General features: G+C 35.6%; 1 protein-coding gene across 2 annotated transcripts in view; it reads left to right on the top strand.

The window, feature by feature from the left end:
* Window positions 1-20,388, top strand: part of TMBIM4 (transmembrane BAX inhibitor motif containing 4) — a 28,642-nt gene extending 8,254 nt beyond the window's left edge. The window contains exons 2-7 of one of the 2 annotated variants that reach the window (XM_002924709.4): window positions 5,559-5,667; window positions 6,642-6,747; window positions 9,166-9,199; window positions 11,346-11,463; window positions 17,609-17,654; window positions 18,187-20,388. In XM_002924709.4, the coding sequence (XP_002924755.3) occupies window positions 5,559-5,667; window positions 6,642-6,747; window positions 9,166-9,199; window positions 11,346-11,463; window positions 17,609-17,654; window positions 18,187-18,393 (620 nt within the window). In that variant the 3' untranslated portion in view covers window positions 18,394-20,388. The remainder of the gene's footprint in view (window positions 1-5,558; window positions 5,668-6,641; window positions 6,748-9,165; window positions 9,200-11,345; window positions 11,464-17,608; window positions 17,655-18,186) is intronic. The other variant, XM_019805380.2, reaches the window with a different exon arrangement.
* The last annotated feature ends 230 nt before the right edge of the window (window positions 20,389-20,618 follow it).

The following is a 20,618-nucleotide window of genomic DNA, read 5'->3' as shown; positions in this document are numbered from 1 at the left end:
TTCAGAAAACGTTGTGGGTTTCCTGTGGTTCTTAATGGTTCACTCCATTAGATATAAGCCACACCCAGAAATGTCTTAGAGTGAGCTTAGTGGAGTGACGATTTCCTCAAGCTTCTCAGAAGCCCTATTGTTTGAACGGTTTTTCAGAGGTGCAAAACTGGATATTTGTGAGTTTTTTACAAAGGATTTTACAGTCACATCCTCTGTCTCTCCTCTTGTATTTTAGTATAAGCAGCCAGAGGCCAGCAATACCTTCAATACTTTGTCTGGAAATCTTAGTTTGATCCCACACGTTGTTAGGTATTTTCTACTTTCCATTCCCACAGGTGACAGTGTTGCTAAATTTTTATTGCCAGTATAAAACAAGGATTTTCTTACTTAACTCCAGTTTCCTTTTTTTTTTTTTTAAAGATTTTATTTATTTATTTGACAGAGAGAGACAGCCAGCAAGAGAGGGAACACAATCAGGGGGAGTGGGAGAGGAAGAAGCAGGCTCCTAATGGAGGAGCCTGATGTGGGGCTCCATCTCAGAACGCCGGGATCACGCCCTGAGCCGAAGGCAGACGCTTAACAACTGTGCGACTTTGCCACCCAGGTGCCCCTTACCTCTAGTTTCCAATAAGGTTTTCCTCACTTTTCTTTAAGCTGTGACCCACAGTCTCCTCAAAGGTATCATCCTTCTATAAATAGTTTCTTCAAGGTTTTTTGAGCTTTTACCTCAGAGACCTGCCATCTTCCACCCACTGCCTGATTCCAAAGCCTCTTCCATATTGTAGGTTTTTGGTGTGGCAGCACCCCACTTTCAGGTACCAAAATCTAAATGAGGTTTCTATTGCTGTGTAACAAATTACCACAAAACGTAGTGGCTTGAATACACATTTTTTTTTTTATCGGTTTTTAAGAGCTGGGCATTTTACTGATTCTAGATCAGGATTTGTCATAGGTTCTAGTCATAATGTTGGCTAGGGCTGAAGTCAACTGAAGGATATACTTCCAAGAAGGCTCGCTCACATCACTATTAGCAAAAGACCTTCTTGCTGGCTGTTGGCAAGAGACCTCAGTTTCCCACATGGTTCTTTCCATAGGACTGCTCGAGTTTCCTCACAACATTGGCAGCTGGCTTCTCCTATAGCATTCATTCTCAATGGGGCCAATAATGGCCTCCAAGAGGGTGAAAACTAGTTCTTGAGGTGGAAGGCAAAAAAATCTCAGATTTTATAATGGTTTGTAGCCTTCCAAAGAGCCATGATACATAAACAGATGTACAGTATGTTTGTGGCATTAAAATTTTATTGGAGGACTATTAGGAAAATAATGTCAGAAGGCTCCTTAAGTACCCAGTGAAAAAAGATTGAGAAACAAGGCCTTAGAGTGAGTCCTCTAAGAAAGAGCAAGTAGGTAGCTGTATTACTTTTTTTTTTTTTAACTGAAGTATAAAAAATCGCCTTTTATGACTTAGTGTTAGAAATAACACACATTGTCACTTCTGCCTTATTCTTTTTGTCAGAAGTGAGTCCCTTGAAGAGTGTCAAAAAGTGTAGATGTTTTAAACCATCACTCCTGTAAAGAAAGGTAAAGGCATTCCAGGCAGGGAAAACAGCAAGGGCAAAGGCCCAGACGCAAGAAGGAGTTGGCATGCTTGGGGAACAGAGAGGTAGTTAGTGTGGGTAAAGCTAGTGAACCAAGGAAGAGTGGTGTGAGATGAGGTTGGAAAAGTTGTATATCAAGTAGGGCCTTTTCAAAGGCCCCATAGAAGCTTTTAATTTTATTCTAAGTGTTTAAGCAGGGAGTCACATGACATGGTTCATTTTATAAAAAGATGACTCTGACCGCTGCGTGTAGGATGGATTGGGACAATAGGTGGGACAGGAGTGGAAGCATGGAGACCAATAAGAAGACCACTTTAGTAGTAGGTGAGAGGTCCTACAGCCTGTTACTAGAGAGGTAGCAGAGACCAAAGAGGTGGACACGTTGTACTTTATGAGCAGAAGCTCCAATAGTTGTGGATGGATTGGGAGAAGTGAGGCAAATCAGAGATGATGTCCACATTTTTGGTGTGGGGAATGTTGGTGCTGGTTACTGATGAGAAGACTGGGAGAAGGACAGATCTGGGTAGAAATGAAGAGTTTGCTGCTTTGGCCATGTTAAGTTTGAGTAGAAAAGGGAGAAGTAAAAGTAGAAGGGGTAGAAATCAGGATTTAAAAAAATGAAAGATAATTGCTGTTTGGCTTATATTCTTTTCCTATTGGCTCTTTTATTTTTCTCTGTGAGCTAAGTATATATAGACTTTGCCACGTTTTATATTAGTTATTCAAAATGGGTGTCCAGTGTTGCTTTTTCTTTGGATTTGATTTAAGGTCCTTTTTAGTTTTTATTTTATTTATTTATTTTTTAAAGATTTATTTATTTAGAGTGAGTGCCCACACATGAGCGGGGGGAGGGGCAGAGGGAGAGGGAGAATCTCAAGCAGACCCCACACTGACTGCAGAGTCTGATGTGGGGCTCAATCTCACAACCCTGAGATCATGACCTGAGATGAAATCCAAAGTCAGAAGCTTAACTGACTGACCCACCTAGGCACCCCTAAGGTCCTTTTTAAAAAGGGTCTAGAAATCTAGAATGATTAATTTATTGGCTTAGCACAATAAATTCTTTAATTTTTTTTAAAAAAGATTTTAAAGTAATCTCTGTACCCGACATGGGGCTCGAACTTATAGCCGCCAAGATGAAGAGTCACATTGTCTACTGACCGAGCCAGCCAGGTACCCCAGCTTAGCACAGGTTTCTTTAGAATGTTTTTCTATTACAAAAGTAATAAATATTTACTAGTGATATATAAAAAACACAGATTAGCAAGGAACTGAACATGCAAATCATCTTCAGTCATGTTGCTGAGAGAAAACCATTATTACCTTAGTGTATATTCTTCCAGTCTTTTATTACATATGCACTTGTGCACACACACCCATGTACGAATAAACATTAAATATACTATTTTGAACTATGGAACAGTTCCATAAAATGGTAAAAATTAACGTTAACTTTCACTGCTTAATTGAGAAAATATATGGAATGGGTTTGAGGTATGTGAGGTACATAATACGGTATCAAAATTAAATAATATGATTTTTTTGTGTGAGGTACATAATAGGATATGAAAATCAAATAATATGTCTTGTGTTTTTTTTTTCTTTCTTTCTTTCTTTCTTTCTTTTTTTTTTTTTTTTTGGCATTCTGGAAAACCCCTTGAGGGAATAATAGTTTGGCCTTTAGTTTAGTAATTAAATTTGCAGAAAGATAGCCCAGATAACATTGTCCATGACAGTAATATGTGCTTTTCTCTGCTTTTGTGAAAAAGGTGGAAATGACCTTCCACAGCACACAGACAGCAGGGCCTTTTTAAGAAAGTAAGTTATAGATCTGTTGTGGAGATTAGCACTATTTATCTCCTTTCCGTTCAAGATATATACCTGCATGTAGGCCAAAATAGAACTCATAATCAGTGTTACTGTGAGTCATTGGTTAAATTATATGTTCAGTAAAACCTGTTTAAGACATCAGGAAAAACTCACTGTGTATTTTGGAAAAGGGACCAGAGGGAAACATTAATTAAGATTTAATTTGGGGTCATTTTAAGGATTAAATCTTTGGTATTTATGAAAATTCCTTTATTCTTATGGAATATTTATTACTTGTAATTTGGCTGTCATGCCATCAAAGTACTTCATTCTCACTTGGGAAGCCAGGTCTTTAGTAGGAATTCTTTTCAAAGAGAATATTTATTGTATGAGCGTTGTCATGAGAAGCAAGACACAATGTTTCATCTTGTTTGTTGGGTAAAAGTCATTCAACAATGTTTTTACTGCCTGCCTAAGCACAGTCAGTGCTCTGCAAAAGTTACATGGCTCCCCTATTGTTTTAGAGTAATACAATTGAGTGGCAAAATTCACCTTTCATAAATTCAGTATAAATTATTTAAAAGCAAATAAAATATACTAAGTATTGTGTGCTGTCCACTTGGCTTGGTGTTTGGGGTATAAAAATGAGTGAGACATGCTCCCTATTATTAGGGAGATTTTTAGTCCTTATAGTTTAATGGGAACGAAGGGCCAGTAGGCTTACTAATTATAAAATGAAGTGATTAGAAGTATGTTTAGGGCCCCTTGGAACAGAAGGAGCATTTAATTCAGACTAGGGAAATGAGAAAGGCTGAATCTTGAAAGATGATTAGCAGCTAAGGGGGTGAGGGGAGAAGGATGTTATTATCAGTATATGTATATAGAGGAGGTGGAAACAATGTGTTTTGTTTTTTTTTTCTGAAACTGGTGGTGAGTTGTGTGTTCACTGTATTTATATCATGTGTATGTCAGATGACTTAGTATACTAAGTTTTTTAATCATTAAGCCTTGGAGTTGATTTATGGATATTAATAAAATATGCTGAAAGAATTTCTTATTGTATAGAAGCTAGAGGCAGATGTACTATAAAGTGAGAAATAAAAGCAGGTGAGTAAAAGTAAGTTTATATATTATTTGCCTTTTAGGGATAAGTTTTCATTTTGAGGAAGCCTTTATACTGCTTGGAAATTAAGATTTCTTTTAAAAATTTATATTGAACCATATGCTTTCTCTTCCTGGTTTTCGGTCTCAAGATAGATTTGTTGTTTAGAAATGTTCTATTTTTAGGGGTGCCTGGGTGGCTCAGTCCTTAAGTGTCTGCATTTGGCTCGGGTCATGATCCCAGCGTTCTGGGATCTAGCCCCGGCATTGGGCTCCCTGCCTGGTGGGAAGCCTGCTGCTTCTCCCTCTCCCACTCCCCCTGCTTGTGCTCCCTCTCTCGCTGCCTCTCTCTGTGTCAAATAAATAAATAAAATCTTGAAAAAAAAATGTTCAATTTTTATCTTTTGCTTTGTTGTATGTTGCTGTGTACAAATATATGTTTCATACTTTCTTTTTATTTTGATGAAAGCATTTTCTTTTCCTTTTTTTTTTTTTTTTTTTTAAGTAAGCTCTGCATCCAACATGGGGTTTGAACTCAGCAACACCGAGATCGAGAGTTGTATGCTCCACTGACAGAGCCAGCCAGGTGCCCCATTGCTGAAAACATTTTCATTATGGGCTATTAATTTTTTTAAAAGACTTTATTTATTTATTTATTTGATAGAGCACAAGCAGAGGGAGCAGTAGGCAGAGGGAGAGGGAGAAGCAGGCTTCCTGCTGAGCAAGGAGCCCAATGTGGGACTCAGTCCCAGGACCCTGGGGTCATAACCTGAGCCCAAAGGCAGACGCTTAACTGACTGAGCCACCTGGGTGCCCCTGGACTATTAATTTTATTTAAACTCATGCTTCTTGAAGAATAGTTATCATTGACAATTTGTGATTTCTTTGGAAGTGTTTTTGTTGTTGTTGTTGTTAAGTTTAAGTTACAGACTACATTATTTGTATTAGGATTTAAAGATTATATATAACAATTTAATGTTTCTAAGAACAGATTTGATCTTGCTGTTCTATGATAAATGCTTCAGAAAATAGTCATGTGTAATTATTTTTCTTTTTCAGCCTTTCTAAGAAAAGTCTACAGCATCCTTTCTCTGCAAGTTCTCTTAACTACAGTGACAGCTTCTTTTTTTTTATACTTTGAGTCTATACGGACATTTGTACATGAAAGGTAAGGTGATGATTCTGCAACATTTTCAGCTGCTGCTTATGATCTAAAGGCCGTATGATAAGCAAAGTTTTTTTTTTTTCTATTACCTTCTGAGGTTAGAATGTAAAAAACGTTCATCATTAACTCTTATAAATAACACTAATTTTGAGAAAATGTTCTGCAACATGGTGTTTACCTCTGAACTTTCTAGCTTACAGTTTTGTAGGGTTAAACCTTCATCTCCTTAGATGGTATTAAGAATCTTTACTGTATGCAGCTTTTTAAAGTTTTATTAATTTTTTTTGCCTTTATTACACATGTGCCTAGTGCCCAAAGCCTAAGACAATGCTTGAAAAATAAAGGTACTTAATTAATGTATGTGTAGTTTTTCTTAGTATTAGCTCATGACAAGGATAATTTCACTGAGAAAAGGAGCATCATCTGGTTCATCCCTAATTTGTTTAAGATCTGACCTCCAAAGTAATTATTTCCTTGGCTAAAAGCTATATAGATTTTGTATATTAAAGGAAAAATAAGGAATGAATATTTTCTTGGAAGTAGACAATTTCTGTCATCCCTCCCCCTACAAAAAAAATGAGTTTGCTATTTGGGGTAAATTTCTTTAATTTAGATTACAGCTATATAGTAAATGTATATAAAATTTGCTTATTGTCTAATAGCTATTCTTTATTGTATTTCTGTTAAAAACAGTATGCTAATTGCAAAAATTATTCAAATATGATTGAAGTTCATGAGGTAAAAAGGAAATGTCTTCCTCATTCATTGTGGGCTCTTTGTCTTGCTTCTCCTCCCCGGCTCACGCTCCTCAGATTCCCTGAATGGAAAAATCATTTCTTTTGACAGTTTGGTGTAGTTCCTTCCAGATTTCCTTTTCTTACCTTCACAAACAAATGAAATAGAGAAATTTTATTAAATTGGTTAATACTATTTATACTGTTTTTAAACTTAAAAGTGCTTTTAATTTTGTTTTTCAGTCCTGCCTTAATTTTGGTGTTTGCCCTTGGATCTTTGGGTTTGATTTTAGCATTGACTGTAAACAGACATAAGCATCCCCTTAACCTGTACCTGCTTTTTGGATTTGTGAGTATTTTGACAATATCTGTTACTTTAACACTTATTTTTTCCTGTGTTTTAACTTTATTTATTTACTTGAATGCAAATACATATATAATAGTAGCAGAACAGAATTAATGTTTTTAATAAATTCAGATATTTTAGGAAATTACAAGTGATTTTAGAATTTTTAACATCCGTCAGTTTCAGAATTTGTGGTTTTTTTTTCTTTTTTTTCTGTGAATATTATGGTATAGTGGGAAAAATAGTGAAGTGGAGTCTCATTGCCACTTTCTGTTTATGTGACATTTGGCAGGGTGTTTAGCCTTTCTGTACCTAAGTCGGCTCATATGTAAAATGAACATATTAAAGTAGATTATCTCTGTGATACTTTGGACCCCTAATATTCTGATTTTCTTGGGAAAACATTATAGCCTTAATTTCATAGACCTTAAATTAAAATTCTTATGATTAACTCCTCAGTGTTATTTTTTATATTAGTACTCAGTTCTTTTGAAGGACCACTTTTCTCAGTTGATGTGCACCACTAATATGTTTTAAAATCGTAAGTGGGGAACTTACCTTTAGGTCATGTTTGTTTAGATGTTTGTGAAAATGAAAACCCAAACTACTACCTATAAAAACCCAAACCTATAATATGACCAGAATAAGTTGGTAAGGCTCAAGGTATATGTTTCTTAAATTATTTTTCTTGTTCTCTTATCCAGTATGACTTTGGGTTCTAACCAAAAATTTACTTCAAAACATTTCAAACTAATAATAATATTTATAGTCAAATAAGTGTGAAAATGCTTTTTACCAGATTCAGCTGCTTTAAACTAAAGAAAGTTTGTGAATCCTGGTAACAAGTTTATGTTAATATGATGAAAGAAAAGCTCATGACTTTAGAAATTTCAATTATAGGAAAGTTTATTCATTTAAATCTTATGTTCTTATGTTTCCTGAGTACTATTTTGGGGTGGTGTTATGTTTTCCTAGTATTATCTTTTCTCCTGTTCATACTCTCCTCTTTCCTTGGGGTAGGATTTCTTACCTAAAATCATGTCACAAATATGAAGAATGAGATTTAATCATATTTTTCCAGAAAAAATATTTCTCTCATCTTTTGCTACTACTTCCCTGACACTGCCAACAACATTATAACAAAATGGGGCAGTCGGTGCCTTCGTTGTCTCCACGTCTGTGTACAATTTCTAATGCCATTTTTGCTCTAGTTCTGATAGGTTTCTTGATTTCAGGTGGGGAGAGTTATAAGGAGTCCTTCTACCAAGAGTATGTGTATATAGCCACTGACGTTACTTCTGGCTTTGCCTTTGTGATATGCCCTATCAGATAGTTGTTAAAATCTAACTAGAGTAAGCACTTATTTATTTATTTTTAAAGATATTTTATTTAGGATATGAGTTCAGCTACATGGCACATGCGTGAAACAAGATGGTTTACATCTCTTTCATGTAAAAATCTGCGTGACTGTGTAGTAAAGTTGTCAGGGGCCCAGGCACCTGCTATGGTTCAAGTACCTGAAGTATTGTGTGGCATAAGAGAGCTCACCACCATATCCACATTCCATCAGTTATTTAAAAAAATGAGAAGAGAAGGGGCACCTGGGTGGCACAGCAGTTAAGCGCCTGCCTTTGGCTCAGGGCGTGATCCCGGAGTTATGGGATCGAGCCCCACATCAGGCTCTTCCGCTGGGATCCTGCTTCTTCCTCTCCCACTCCCCCTGCTTGTGTTCCCTCTCTCGCTGGCTTTCTCTGTCTCTGCTGAATAAATAAATAAAATCTTAAAAAAAAAAAAATGAGAAGAGAAAAGGGAGAGCAAGCCCCTTTGCTTTTAGTCATTGTACACCTCTCCACTCACGTTTTTTTGCCTAGAATAAAGTCTTATGACCTGACCTAGCTACAAGAGAGGCTGAGAAATGTAATGTTTAATCTGAACAGCTATGTGTCCAGGTAAAAACTCTGTTACTAGGAAAGAAAGAGAGAATGAATACTGGGAGACAGTTTCAGGACTGCCACACTAAAGTGCTATGTAAATATTTTATTCTTCGTGTGTTTGTGTGTGATATTGAAGTTTTATGAATATGCATGTCATTTGCAATTTCATTCTTACTTACAGAGAGTGAGAAAAATGGAATTTCCCATACTATTTCTGTATCTTCCTGTTACAAATATCAAAAAATCTAGTTAGGCTTTGAAGAGTAATAGGATCACTATTAGGACCTAAATCTTCTCACTCAATACATTGAGGTCTCGTTTTCATTATGGTAGGCTTATCATGTGTCCCATATAATTCACAAGGCTATTCTGAAGCTAAAATGAGATCATACATATGGAATCACGTGGAACTCTTAGAAATTAGAACATATACCTGACATAGTGTAAATTTTATGTGCGTTTACGTAATTTTAGTTTCTTTTTTTAGACACTATTCGAAGCTCTGACTGTGGCCTTTGTTGGTAAGTCATAATTGTGCTTCTATGTTACAGTAACTTTTTAATGTAGATAAATCTTTTGAGTTAAAAGGTGTTTGGGACTAAAGCTTAACATCATGGGATATCATATTTCAAATATATAGCATAGGATGAAGAATTCATAAAATATAAGCAAAATTAAATGTTTATACTTTACATAGGTCAACTAAGCTTAGACGAAGTGGAAAAGAGTTAGGAAAACAATAGGAATGAGGATAATATTCATGTGTGTTTATCCATTTATAAAAACAAGCCAACTGTAGCTAATCTTTTCCCCCTAATTTAGAGGGATCTTAGAGGAACTGATAAAATATATTTTGAGCCATGTACTATCATCACATGAGTCGAGCCTCTCAAGTTGCTGCACTGAACTGTGCTTTATTATTATAGCCTCATATTTCATCAAATGGCCCCACAAAAAACTTGGTAATTTCTGCTTTATATTTGATGTTAAAAATATATTTGAGGGAGGGGGTGGGGGAATGGGATAGACTGGTGATGGGTAGTAAGGAGGGCACGTATTGCATGGTGCACTGGGTGTTATACGCAACTAATGAAGCATCAAACTTTACATCGGAATCTGGGGATGTACTGTATGGTGACTAACATAATATAATAAAATAAAAAAAATATATTTGAAAAGAAGTATCTGTTATAATTATTTGATGTACTGTATATATTGCCTCAAGTAAAAAAATTCATGATTTATTAACAATAAAAACTTAGATTGTCTCAAATGATCAACATGGGGTACAAAAAAGGTTAGAATGAACTATTACTGTCAATAACAGTAAATTTTTAATTATGTTTAATATATTTATCTTTTCCTTTTGTCATTACTGCTTTTAGCCTTTCTATGCCAGTTTTATTGAATCTATATATTGTTCAGTAATTCACTTCTCCCTTTTGTAAAGGAATCATAATATAAGTAATAATAACTATTAAAATAAATAGCATTGAAATTTCTCAACATAGAAAGGAAGTATTACTAATATTTCCTTATTATTAATGTTACTGTCTATTAATGTTATTATCAAGTCCATCTCTGTCCTCCTTGGCTCCCACCATTTGTAACAGATATAGATGGGAGATCTATTTCAGGGTTATGGGAATCGGGGTAGAAGTACATAGATTGGATAATCTGAGAACATTATTTTCCTCATTAATTATAATATCCTTTCCACCTAATCTTACACTGAAATTATTGATAAGAAGCAAAATAATCTTGTGGTTTTTTCATTTCTGCATTCACCTTCCTAATCTTGTAGTGATAGAAATAGCGAAATTCCAATAATGTAGTATTTAGGAATAGAAATTAATCCTCGAAAAATTAAAAATTACTTAAATGGTTTGGGGTTCAAAGCACTTAACTTCCTTTAAATGGGTTAGGATTCAGTGTTTTGTTAAAATGCTAAGCAGTTGTATTACAATTGCAATAGGCACAGTCAGTCTAGGTGTTCATTCTAAAAGTTCAAAAGGGAATTTGGTATGTATTCTGGAAACCCCCAATTATATATTCATTGTATGCATTTTGGGGTATAAAGCAATTAGTGGTTGGTTCCTGTTCTCTGCAGGGTTCGTGAATGGCAAACAACCCCAGACAGTCCCAATATTTTTCTTGCCTAGTGTCTTTGATTGGACTGATGAACTGGGTATGCAGTTAACCAGGTGATTGCTAGACTTGCTGCTACTGTGCAGAAATTCCAGCCAGCCATAGGACCCAGAGTCATCCCTATTGATATTTAAGTCATAAGAACAATCACCACAGATGGTGATAAAACTAAGCTGGGACAGAGATAGGTGAAAGTCATTCTACCATATCCTTCAAACTCCAATTCTACCATATCCTTCAAACTCCAAACCTGCTAGCTGTGTCATATCTTTCCAGTCCTTTCTTTAGCTTCATAATGAGGTGACCACCTTATTTTGTATGAGTGACTATTTATTGCCATGTGGGTGTGGTTTTACTGTACCAGTATTAAAGGCTGAATAAAGAATCTTTTCATAATTATTTTTATTGGCAAGTAGTACAGGAGAAAATATAGCATTTCTGTTAAATGCCAGGGGAAAAAAGCTGCTTTGTATAGAGTATGTTTAAATGCATTTTAATCAGTGTTTTTTAATTTTACAGTTACTTTCTATGATGTATATATTATTCTGCAAGCATTTATACTGACTACTGCTGTATTTCTTGGTTTGACTGGATATACTCTACAGTCTAAGAGAGATTTCACCAAATTTGGAGCAGGGTAAGTTGCATATTCATGGTTATGATAGATAAATATCTTTTACATTATAGGTCATCTTAAGAGAAGTGCTATACCTTTAGCTTGGATTTTGTATTTTAAAATGAAGGGTGATGAGGGGCACCTGTGTGGCTTAGTGGGTTAAATGTGCAACTGGTGATTTTGGCTCAGGTCATGATCTCATGGGTCCTGAGATGGCTCCCCGAGTGGGGCTCTGTGCTCAGTGGGGAGTCTGCTTGGAATTCACTCTTTCTCCCTCTTCCTCTGCCCCTCCCCCCACTGGCGTGCAGTCTCTCTCACTCTTGTGTGCTCTCTCTCAAATAAGTAAATCTTTAAAAAAAAAATAAATAAAATAAAATAAAATGGAGGGTGATGAGAGGACATCTCTCTAGGTACTAAAGCCAGGCTCTACTCTTCCAGAACATAGAAGGAGATGGAAAGTGGCTTTGAGTCATTTGCTTCCGCTCTATATTGAAAGGGAAGGAAATACCAACCCCCCCCCCCCCCCCCCCCCCNCCCCCCCCAGTTTTCTAGAGAGGCTAGGCTTGTATGCTCTATGAGTCCTATGGACCTTACCTACAGTATTTAGGTCTTTGTCTTAACATAATCATTACCAAGACCATACATTTCTTCGTGGCAGAAACAAGGTAAATGACCCAGGTATTGGTGATATCTGCATGAACTTTAAAAACTTTTTGACCTGTGTAGATTAAGCTGTATTCTTCTTCAAACTACTAAATATATGGAATGATACTTTTTATATTAGGATAATGGTACAGTGCTGCTCTCCCCTGGTAAGAATGTATATACTCTTTTCTAAACTCACAGTGGCTTCTTGTTGACACATCATCATCTTCTGTTCTTTTTCCTGTTACAACACTAAGAATTTACAAAAGCTCTTGCAAAACATTCTTTCATCCCCTCTTTTCCCCCTGTAATCCAGATTACCGGAAATCTCTATGGGGATAAAATATAATTGGTCAGCCAACACTGACAGTTGTGCAAGGTGCTTAACTAGTTGTATTAGAATGGGGTGTGATTTCAGGAGAGGCAACATTTTTTTTCGCTTCCTGTTCTTTGTGTTTTGGAGGCAATACACATTCGTGTGGTATATATGATGAAAGAGTTGCTATTTGCTTCTTCCCATCCCAGTCTCCCAACTGCACCTCTCCTCCCCATCCATTCTAGTATAGTCTCTAGAAATCCCATTCTGGTAAACAGTCTTCCCTATATTTCAGCCTCTTCATAATGTATTCTTTCTTCTTCCTTATTTCAGCTGAAAAAACATTTGAGTATCTGGGTATACATTTCCCAGTCTTCCTCATTACTGCCACTGATTCCCTTTGTTCACGCCTCCCTCTTTTTTTTTTTTTTTTTTTTTTTTTTTAATTTTTAGGTAACCTCTGCACCCAGCATGGGGCTTGAACTCACAACCCAAGATCAAAAGTCACATGCTGTACTGGCTGAGCCAGCCAGGTGCCCGAAGCCTTCCTCATTCTTTAAAGACTTTAGCATTGAACCATATGGTAGGCCCATCTATCACCTTAGCTTCTCAGTGTCTCTGGACCTCTTCTTCAGCAACTTTTCATTTCCCTGCCATGACTACACTGGGGACCTTGTTGCCACTAGAGATTGTTCCACTGAAGAAATCTTCAATGCCAATGTCTGACTTTCTTTCTTAAGCCTTCTACCAGCTCTCTCATTTCTTTGTGCCCACAACACCTATCTATTGTGCTTGTTCTTTAACAACTGCTATTGCTGTGATAAACTTCTTCATCTCAGACCTAGGGATCTCATGTCTTCTGCAGGCATTCATGAAACTATACCAGGCTAACTTATTAGCCTGAGAGTAGGGTAAAACCTTAGATGCATTATAGTTCTTAATACCACCTTCCCCACATTCCTTGGGGCAGAAGCTTTGGAGTTTTCATAAGGTTTAAGTATGGAAAAGTAAGTCCTGAGTCCACTTTAATCCTAAAGGATCTATACTATATGGTGGCATGATACTTCATTCTAATTTAGGTATTCCAGACGCATCCAGAGAAATTTTGTAGCCATTCCAGCACGAGAATTGAGAGCTGGAATCTCACCATGCCCTCATTTCACCACGCTGGATTATAATACTATGTATACTTAATTTCTGATTCTGTTTTTTTTTAAATAACATATTTTGCATGATTTCCGTCCCATAGTATTTAGTGAGATTCATTTTATGATACTTAATAAATGTTCTTTGTGCACTAGAATGTATATTTTGCTGCTGTTAGATGAGTGATGAATGCCAGTGACGTCAAGTTGGTTGATAGTATTATTTAAGTGTTCTGCACACTTTGTAATCTTCTCTGCATGCTCAGTCTATCAATTAATGTCAAAGTAGTATTAAAATCTCCAACTACAATTATGGTTCTTGTGCCATTTCTGTAAGTTTTGCTTCATGTTATTTTGAAGTTCTATTTTTAGATGCATAAACGTTTAGGATTGTCATGTCCTTCTGAAGACTCCTTTATCATTTTGAAGTAGGTATCTCTGGTAATATTTTTGCCCTAAAACCTACTTCATTAATCTAGCTACGCCAGCTGTCTTTTGATTGTGTTAACATGGTATATCATTTTCCATCCTTTTATTTTTAGCTTCTTTGTGGCTTTATAGTTAAAATAGTTTTCTTATAGGCGGCATATGGTTGGTTCTTGCTTTTTTAAAAAAATCCAATGTGACCATCTCTGCTATTAATTAGAGTGTTTAGACCATTGACATTTAATGTGATTATTGATCTGGTTGGGTTTAAGCCTACTATCTTGCCATTCATTTTCTTTCTGTTTGTCTCATCTGTTCTTTGTACTTCTTTTCCTCCCTTTGGATTATTTGATTTGATTTATCTCCTTTATTAGTTATTAGCTACAGCTCTTTTAAATAGGGGTTACTCTAGGTTTTACAGTATACTGTCTGCCTGCCTGCCTTCCTTCTTCCTACTCCAGATTTTTTTTAAGTTTTTTTATTTATTTAAATAATCTCTGCAACATGGGGCTTGAACCTATGACCCTGACATCAAGAGTTGCATGCTCTAAGGACTGAGCCAGCCGGGCGCCCCTACAGTGTACATCTTTACATCATTGTAGTCTATCTCTAAGTAATACACCATTTCCTGTAGAGCATAGCTACATCTCCTCTCCCCTACCTTTGTGCTATTGTTGCTATAACTTTTAGTTCACATGTTATACACCTCATAATATACTATTATTTTTGTTCTGAACATTAAATTATCCTTTAAAGAGATTTAAAAATAGATGAAGTCTTTTATGTTCACCCACATCTTTGTCATTTCTGTTCTCCATTTCTTGCGTCAACCCAAATTTCCATCTTCTCTTTCCCTTCTGCCTGAGTGATTTCCTTTTAATGGTTCTTGTTTTGTTTTTAAAAGATTTTATATATTTATTTTAGAGAGAGAGAGAGGGAGCACATGTGCCCACAAACAGGGGGTAGGGAGCAGAGGAAGGAGGGAGAGAGAGAATCTTAAGCAGGTTCCATGCTCAGTGAGGAGCCCGCCGGGAAGCTCCATCTCATGACCCTGAGATCATAACCTCAGCCAAAACCAAGAGTCAGACACTTACCAACTGAGTTACCCAGGTGTCCCCTTTTAATATTTCTTATAGTGCTTGGCTATTGCATGTCTGAAAAAAATCTTTATTTCACTTTTTGAATGTTATTTTTGCTGAGTGTAAGATTCTAGGTTTTTTGTTTTTGTTTTTTCTTTTTCTATTTTCAGTATTTTAAAGATGTCATTCCATAGTATTCTGGTTCATGTATTTTCTGACAAGAAGTCATAGTATTCTGGTTCATGTATTTTCTGACAAGAAGTCTTTATCTTTGTTCTCTGTACATAATGTCTTTTATCCTCCAGCTGCTTTTCATATTTTCTCAGTAATTTTCAGTAATTGAATTAAAATTTTTAGTAATTTTATTATGATATTCCTTGGTGTGGTTTTTTCGTGTTTCTTCTCCTTAGATTTATCAGTTTCAAGTTTTCATCAAACTTGGAACATTTTCAGGAATTGTTTTCTTCAAACATTTTTATGTATCCCCTTTTTTCTCTTCTATGGTGAGACTTCAGCATATATGTTAGGCTTCTTGGTGTTGTCCTATGGTTCAGGGATGTTCAGGTTTTTTTCCCCCCGTTTTCTGTCTGTGATTCATTTTGGTTAGTTTCTGTTTCTATTTTCAGTTTGATAATCTTTTTTTCTTCAGTGTCTATAATCTGCTATTAATTCCAACCAGAATATTTTCCATTTGACATAATATATTTTTCATTTGTGGAAATTTAGCTTAGTTTGTGTCTTTAAAAATATATGTCTTCCATTTCTCTTCTCATAGTGATGCATCCCTATACCTTCTTGAACATATGGAATATATTTTTTTAATGTCATCGTTTACTAATTCTGTCATTGTGTCACTTCTGAATTTGTTTCTATTGATTAATTCTTCTCATTGTTATAGGTCATATTTCCTGGTTCTTTTGCATGCCTTTATTATTTTTTATTTGATGCTGAGGTCATTGTAAATTTTATATTGTTGGGTGGTGAATTTTTTTTGTTGTTGGTTTCCTTAAATATTTTGGTTTTATTCTTCTAGTAAGCTGTTAAGTTCCTTGGAAACTGTCTGAACCTTTTGATGCTTGCTTTCAAGTGCTTGTTAAAGTGGGTCCAGAATAGCGTTTAGGTTAGGGCTAATTTGGCCGCACTATTGAGACAGCACCTTTCTAAGAATTATTCAAAGCCCCATGTCTTAGGAGGTCTTTCCACTTTGGCTGGGGTGAACATGAACTATTCCTGGCCCTGTGTGGGCTTTGAGGAGTGTTCTGCCTGCTTCTCCATGGTGTTTCTTCCCCCAGCCTTGTCACTTCTTCATATGTATGCATTGGTCTGTGCTCAGCTGACTTGAAGGGAATTCTCTGCATATCACCAGAGCTAGCTAGCTCTCTTTATAGCTCTCTCCTTTCTGGAACTTTGCTCCACAAATTCTAGCCATCATGACCTCTCTGACCTCTGAATTCTCACTATCTCAATTCAGGGAGACCAGGGGGCTTCATATGGGTTCTCGTCACCTCGCTGTGGTCTGGGAACACTTTCTAGACGGGTCAGTTACAGAGCATACCTCCTTCGCTTCCCTTATCTCAGGAATTACTGTGCTGTGCTGCTTGCTGTTCAGTCATAGGTTTTGTGTGGCTTTTATTTAAGGAGGGACAGTAAATTGACCCCAGTACTTCCTTGTGCCCTGAAGCAGCAAATGTGTGTTCGGGCTTATAAGTCTCATATTTGATGACAAAGGACTGACTGCTTTGATGTCCTTTGTCATATATTTATATTATAACTATACATTATATATAATATGTATGAATGGTAACTCATAAAATTATAGCAGTGGCAAATTTACCATTTGCATATATTAATTTCTATAGTACATTAGAATAAAATAGGAAATACATTGGGAACGTTAATGGATATACCTGTTCACAGACTAATTTGATATAGTTATTTGGTTTAAAAATGCAGTTATGTTTCATTTGTTCATGTATATATTTTCTAGAAGTCTTATATGTCTCTGTCTTAAAATGCTTCTAGTGATATTTCTGCTTATATCAATATTTTCTTTTGAAATTGAAATTGAACACTGGAATTGAAATTGAAAACTTTAAAAACAGTACTTTCAATTAGTTTTGTTCACCATAAAAACAAATGAGTAGATGGCTGTTTTTTTTCAATTTCTGAGTATTTTACAGTACTCATTGTATACTTATGAACTCTTATATTTTACTTATTCTTTTTAAAATTTTTTTATTTTGATTTTTTTAAAGATTTTATTTATTTGAGAGAGAAAGAGGCAGCGAGAGAGGGAACACGAGCAGGGGGAGTGGGAGAGGGAGAAGCAGGCTTCCCGCTGAGCAGGGAGCCCGATATGGGGCTTGATCCTAGAACACTGGGATCATGACCTGAGCCAAAGGCAGACGCTTAACAACTGAGCCACCCAGTCGCCCCTATTTTACTTATTCTTTGGCAAATATCAGGATGGATTTATTTCTTCAGAAAATGTCGCATCAGTATACGTAGCTGGTAAAGGAACAATATTTTAAATTACTAATATTTTGTTTTTACAGACTGTTTGCTGTTTTGTGGATTTTGTGCTTGTCAGGAATCTTGAAGGTAAGTTGTTTTAAAATGGTAACTTGAAATATAATTCTGGCCATAAATAATCTTGAAAAGCTGTAAGAGGTACTTTTATGATAGGACACTTAGTTATAATTAACCTGGAACATTTGTATATAGAATAATTTAAAAAATTATCTTAAAAAATCAGGATCTTATGTTAATATTATCGATCGAAAGAAAGATGAACATATGACTTAAATTATAGAGAAAGAGGCCCTCACTTGTAATTGCTAACCTCCCAGTGGCACATATAATTCTGAAAAAGAAATACATTTTTAAATAATTTATATTTGGAATGCTGCTGTTTGAAGTTGTGGATAATTTGATAGAAAGGAGGCTATGCATTGATTCATCCATTCATCCTTTCATCCAGCAGAAAGGATGGACCTGCCTTGCCTTTTTCTGCTTTTAACATTTGCATTCCAAGTTGTAAAGCATTATGAAATATGTTTATAGCGTACGTAACTCAAGAGCAGGTAATATTCTTAATATAGGTCTTAAATATAAACTTAATTCTTGCCTATAGTTATTTTTCTATAGTCAAACAGTGGAGCTGGTCTTGGCTGCTGTGGGAGCCCTTCTCTTTTGTGGATTCATCATTTATGACACACACTCACTGATGCATAGGCTGTCACCTGAAGAGTATGTATTAGCCGCCATCAGCCTCTACTTGGATGTCATCAACCTCTTCCTGCACCTGTTGCGGTTTTTGGAAGCAGTTCAGAAAAAGTGATTGAAAGCAGTATATGGACACTGATTCATTAAGTAATAAAGTTTGAGATATAATAAACTATTAAATGCTTTTGTGACTTTCTTCATATGCTATGTACTTCTGAGCTATTATATAGTATAATAGTAATATCTGTGTTACTATTGTATAAAAGTGATTATAATAATAAATCTGATTATATGTAATTTATATTAGATATATGATGTAATTACTAGATTATATGCTAATAATATAAATCTTACTATTCTTTATGGTATCTCATTTCTAAATCCTTGATTTAGAATCTCAGGTAGGAGATTCCATTTTCTCAATCCTAAACTTGCCATATATAGATTGTTCATCTGCAATTCAAAAATAATTTCATGAGTAGATTAGACTGTCAGTTTATCTGTGTCTAGTGATTTTATCTAAATTTTTCCTTAATTAATGTTAGAATTGATTTTGATTTTAGAGTACTTGTATCCTTATCATTATAAAGTGTAAATTTCCTTCTACTAGGAGATTTTGGTCTGACTTAGAAAGAAAAAAGCATAAAAGATAAATTCCACTGAATTATTCAGCATTATATTAATATGTTAATGACATTTCATTATAAAATGTATTAAAAATGAAATGTCTTCTTGAAAGTCAGATAATTTTGACATAAAATTTGACATTATTAGTTTTTTTTAAGTACAGTTTCCGTATAAAAATTACAGCGGTGTACCAGTGGCCAAGCAAACTTTCGCGAATTCCTTCATTGTATTAGTTTGCTAAGGTGCCATAGGCCTGGGTGGCTTAAACAAAAATTTATTTCCTCACAGTTCTGGAGGCTAAAAGTCTGAGATCATAGGTTTGTTTCTTCTGCGATCTCTCTCTTGGCTGGTAGACGGTCATCATCTCCCCATGTTTTTACATGGTTTTCTCTTTGTACTTGTCTGTGTCCAAATTTCCTCTTCTTACAAGGACACAAGTCATACTGGATTAGGGCCTACCCTAATGACCTCATTTTACCTTAATTACCTCTTTAAACACCCTGTCTCCAAATATGGTCACATTCTGAGGTACTAGGGGTTAGGACCTTGTAATAGTCTGAATGTTTTGTTGTCCCCCCTCCCCCCGCCAATTCACATGTTGAAACTTAATGACCAGTGTGATAGTATGAGGTGGGGCTTCTGGGTCATGCTTAGGTCATGAGGATGGAGCTTTCATGAATGGGATTAGTGCTCTTAAAAAAGTGACCCCACAGAGATCCCTCACCCTTTATGTTACATGAGGTAACAGTGAAAAGACAAAATCTTCGAACCAGGGTAAGAGCCTTTAGACACTGCATTTGCCAGTACCTTGATCTTGGACTTCCCAGCCTCCAGAACTGTGAGAAATTTCTGTTGTTTATAACTACCCAGTCTCTAGTATTTTGTTATGGCAGCCCAGATAGACTAAGACTTCATCATACGAATTTTGGGGGGCACAACTCAGCCCATAACACCCACTAAGCATCATTCCCCAGCTATTAAGTTGAAATAAATTAATACTGTAGAATTAGCCTTTGGTAAGTTTTAGATGTAAATGTGATTCCATCATTATCAATTAATTGTTGAATACTCTGTCGCATGATGCTATACTCAAGTTTAACATAGTATGGTGGGTAAGGGCATTTAAATTGGAATCCTTGCTGTGCTACCAGCCGATGGATGATGTGACTTTGGCAAGTTATTTATCCTTTCTTACTTAGGTCTTTTGCCTCATCTTTATAATGGGAATCATAATACCTACTTATTGGACTATTAGAAGGATTAAATGAGTTGGATATGTCATATAAACTGAGTGCTTAATGTCAGCTACTATTAATTCTTACTGGCAGTCCAAAGGAAGAATGCGCTGAATTGTGACTAAAGATTCTAAATAAGCAAAAACAGAGTTGACATTTAAAAAATGTAAAACAGTGCCATTCTTTTCAGTAAATTATTTTTTGGTTTGGAAAATAGTTTTTTTTAATAAAAATAATGTAGACATGTATTCATTTATCTTTTTTAGAGGACTTAAATTTTAAAAAATGGTTTTAATTTTTGATATGACAAATGTTGTAATTTCTAAGATTGTAAAAAGATCATAAGACCAAGAAGTTTGAAAACTGATGCAGACTATTATATTTTATCAGTGAGCCGTAATCATTCATACTTTCTTCTGTCAAAGAATTTTATATGGTCCCTTCTTTTTTACTGGCAAAATCAGTGCTGCTATGTTTG

Source organism: Ailuropoda melanoleuca, chromosome 15 (genome assembly GCF_002007445.2).
Source record: "Ailuropoda melanoleuca isolate Jingjing chromosome 15, ASM200744v2, whole genome shotgun sequence".
Lineage (NCBI taxonomy): Eukaryota > Metazoa > Chordata > Mammalia > Carnivora > Ursidae > Ailuropoda > Ailuropoda melanoleuca.
This window is presented reverse-complemented; position numbering and strand designations above follow the sequence as displayed.